The sequence below is a fragment of the Vigna umbellata genome, chromosome 1 (assembly GCF_029865625.1).
Source record: "Vigna umbellata cultivar VRB3 chromosome 1, Vumbellata_1.0, whole genome shotgun sequence".
Classification (NCBI taxonomy): Eukaryota; Viridiplantae; Streptophyta; class Magnoliopsida; order Fabales; family Fabaceae; genus Vigna; species Vigna umbellata.
The window spans coordinates 101,657,520-101,661,626 of NC_142165.1; the positions used below are offsets into that span (position 1 = coordinate 101,657,520).

Below are 4,107 nucleotides of genomic sequence, written 5' to 3' on the forward strand. Positions count from 1 at the left end.
GAAAAAGTTAAATATATTTTGTTTTTATAAATTTGTTTTGACATGCCGTATTGATTTCAATTATTGTTTGTTAAACTTTCGTTCATTATAACTTAAATCACAAAAAAAATAAAAATCATCTTTAAGAAAAGGTCTCAATTAAATAAAATAAGTTAATTAAAATTAATTTATTTGTTTTAATCTATCATATATAATTTTTTTTGTACACGAGTCTGCAAAATTTCTGTTCCACACGAATTTTTTTTTTTTTCTGAAATAGCAACTGCTGTGTCTGACTAAAGAACACCATTGTTGTGAAGAAACATCCACTGCTCTCTGACAAAGAAGAGCGAAGATATCAAAGAGAGCATTACTGCTGCAGAAACCAGAACTGATCCCAAATAAACCTGTTCACAATATCTTCGCAGAGGTGGACAATAATGGGTGCTAATGTCCTTGAACGTTCTCCGAACAAAATTGCAGTCAACTAAGTCAGCAATAAATGGCCCATACTCAAATAAACCGTACGTCACATTCACTGCATCTCCCAGTTTCGTGTAAATGCTGTGTGTCAAACGACCTGCACTCGTACATTTTTCACTCGACGAAACCTGGCACGTAAAGTTTTTCCAAACCTGAAAATTCCAACATGCTGTAAAATATATGCCTTCAATTCCAAGATGCTGTAAAATATATGAATGAATGTTTTGGAATGGTCCACACCTGGATGGCGTTTTGGAATGTGACTTCCCCTGAAGAGCAGTTGCGACTTGTTAGGTCTGAATTAAATGGATTGCAGAGAAGAGGGACGAGGGGGCCTGATTGAGTATTTGAGTTGGTGAAGTTGGAAATGACTTTGTCAAATGCTTCAACGATTTTATATGTGAGGATCTTGCTTTTTAAATATGTTTCCAGAACAGCTTTTTCCTCCACGCATGGAAAAATGTCATCCAGTGCAGTGTGGGCGGTGGGGTTCACAACCCATTCATCCATCGCAACACATGTATCTCCAGTCACACTGTTAGAAAAAAAAACATATATGCATTCTTGGCGGTTTCTTTTTTCTATCAAATACATGCATGAGAAATATTAAAGGAGTATAATCCTTTAACTAATGTATTTTTGTTGGTTGAACTATATTAAAAGTCATAAAATTTGATTTATCAGTCTCACAAGTTCGTTGAGGAGAAACTTACTTATGAACAAAAATAAATGCAGCACAAAGTACCAAGGTACAAGTGACAAGAATCCATCCAATAACTACCAAGCTGCAGCCACAAGAAAACATTGTTTATTGAACAGAAACTTCAAAGACAAATCCACCGGTGATTTAAGCATCCAGAAGAAAAATAAATTGATTCAACTTACGAGTACACTGGACACTTCCACGCAAGTAAACAAAAGACTGCATACACACGAACCCAAATGAGATCCTATATAATCTGATAAACACTTAGCATATGGTCCAGAAAAGAATAAGGCAAATTCAAACATACAGAGCCGGAGAAATGCAACAAAGAACAAAACAACAGCAACGATAACGAGAGCCAGTCTTCTGCAGATGATCACAACAAATATCGATGATTAGCAAAAGAAATATTTCAAAAAACCAAATGAAATCTTAGTTTATGTACTTACACTACATCTATGGCTTTGCGTATGGTCTTTGAGTTAGCGCTAACTTTGTTGGAGAGAGTATCAGCAGCACGGTCTATTTTTAATTTGATGTCATCAAGGTCCGGTCCAAGATCTATGTCTAGTGGCAGAGGAGGCTCCCTCACAACGCGCTTAGCCGAATCGAAATAATTTGATATGGTGTTGAGGTTTTCAGCCACGAATTGTGCCTGATTTAAAACGTAATCAAGTGTCTCGGAAGTGCTTCCATCAATATTCCCCTGACCAGAGTACAACTGAGCACATCCACCTCTAAGCGTAAACAATTAATGTGCTTAATCAGAGACACATCAAGACTTATATATTTGTTCTAAGAGAGATATATAACAGCAATTTTCAGTATTAATTGAAATCCATAGAGAACTAAAAAATTAGAAAAAACAAAAGAGTGATCGAAAGAAAAGGGAGCTATGTACATTGTGATAATGGTGCTGAGTATAAGCAAGAACAACGAAAAATAATGGACAATTTTGGAATAGTCGCTTGGCTCTCCTCCGTTGCAACAGCAGCAACAAGCACAGCCGATAAGTAAAACAACTCCAAAAATCACGAACCAGGCTGCAGCCACAACGAAAAAAGGAAACGCAGTAGACATAACTGACTGCACCTCCCAAGAACAATTCCACGTTAGCAAATTAAATTATGCATCAATTTCTGTCAATTAAGAAAACGAGAGAATAAAAAATGTGAAACATTTTTTTTACGCAACAATAACAAATATGTGAATCAATTTTAGTAAAATTATCCCAGCCTCATTGAATACATTTTTTATATGCTGTAAATACAAAATATCATGTATGTACTTATTTAAGGACAAATTAAACCTAACACTGCATCAAAAAATTTGAAGCTTCAATCAATTTGAAACTTTTTAATGATTAAAATGGCATATATTTTGAAACTTAGTATTTGTATTTCAAGAAAAACAAGAAAAGACAAATCTTAGATGTACTTCTCAATCAAAATGAAGGATCACTTATATAACTAAGTGAAATAAAGCTCAACTTTAAAATCAAGTTCTCATTGGAAATTCCAATTTGAATAAGAAAATTGTACAAAAAAATAGGGTTACATTTTAATTCTACAAGTTCCAAGAAAAAATCCATAATCCGCAACTCAAAATTTTCAAACCTTTTGATTAAGTGGAAATTATCTCAAGGTAATCCAAAATAATCACAACATAGCACTAATTAAGTGTTATACACTCTTTCTATAAATTGAAAAACTTGAAATGACCAATAGGAGCTTGAACGCGTCATTGAGTAGTGAAGCATGAACAACACGTGGCGAAAGCGCGTGACGCAAACACCAGTCAAGATGAAACTAATTGGAGAGCATGGTTAGAGTTATCAATGGTGGAATGTAGTAATTGCAGTGCAAGAAGAAGAGATAACCTTTATATAATACGCGTTGCTGATATTCCAGCCACCTTTGTAAAGGGTAAAACCGTTAAACCAATCTTGCCGGCGAGTTCTCTCCTTAGCAAGCACCAGAGTCCCATTCCTCGGACTTGCACCTTCGGCCGTTGATCTCCTGGCCGTCCATGGCGGCACCACCAACACCTCCTCATACCGCTGGTTAACATCTTCAAGGCAATCTGAAAAGAGTAAGAATCTTGAATTGACATATAATGAAAATAATAGCAGAATAAGATTTTAAAGAAAGAAGAAAAAGAACCTGAAGGTGTTGCTGCAGAAGCCGAAAAGAGAAAGAGAAAGAGGCAGAAGAAGAGAAAGAAGAAAGAGTGATTAGAGTTTGATGTGAAGCCGAGCATGACTGTAAAGAGATTAATGTTATGGCTATGGCGATGGCGTGCATGTGTGTGGCTTCTTCTACTCAAAGGCATTCCTTGAAGCTGTTATCAAAACCAAAACCCCACTACATTTTTTTCTCTTTTATTTATACAATCTATTTATCATTTCTTTTCACCATTTTTTTTTTTGGAAATAGGAAAGAATTTCCTTTAAGCTAAATAAGCAAGGAAACAAAAATGTAAAAGAATAGAATACAAATTACCAAATAGTAATTAATATTATGTTTGACTTAAAAAAGTTTAAAAAAAAATGCAAGCAAATTTAGTGTTTTAATTTGCTCTCACAATAATTAATGAATGTGTGAAAATAAATGTTGTATATTTATTAAAAATATAAGAGGTTATTGTAGTAAAATTATATAAAAGATATATATTTACAATAATTAATTAAGTCTTAAGTTGTTAATAAATTTGGGTATGTTTGTTTAATTTTTATTAATTTTGTGGTTTTTTAATTGAGTTTTGTACTTTAATTTTTGTGTGAGTGAGACTATGGTTATTTCATTCAGTTGTCTATTTAGTTGTAACTACAAGTTAGTTTATAATCTTATATTTTAAAATGTATAAACTTTTTAATACTAAATTATAATATTTTATTAAAAATTTCAATAAACATGTTTAAATTTCATAAGAAATTAAGA

At 33.3% G+C, this 4,107-nt stretch overlaps 1 protein-coding gene across 1 annotated transcript; it reads right to left on the bottom strand.

Annotated features, from left to right (window-relative positions):
- Positions 1 to 213: 213 nt before the first annotated feature.
- LOC124827516 (uncharacterized) lies at positions 214 to 3,609 on the bottom strand. Its single transcript, XM_088115565.1, has 9 exons — positions 3,331 to 3,609; positions 3,048 to 3,250; positions 2,070 to 2,254; positions 1,618 to 1,905; positions 1,476 to 1,534; positions 1,348 to 1,384; positions 1,176 to 1,247; positions 703 to 997; positions 214 to 614 (listed from the first exon to the last, which is right to left on the bottom strand). The coding sequence occupies exons 1-9, from the start codon at positions 3,497 to 3,499 to the stop codon at positions 276 to 278; spliced, it is 1,647 nt and encodes a 548-aa protein (XP_087971691.1). The 5' UTR covers positions 3,500 to 3,609; the 3' UTR covers positions 214 to 275.
- Positions 3,610 to 4,107: the final 498 nt, after the last annotated feature.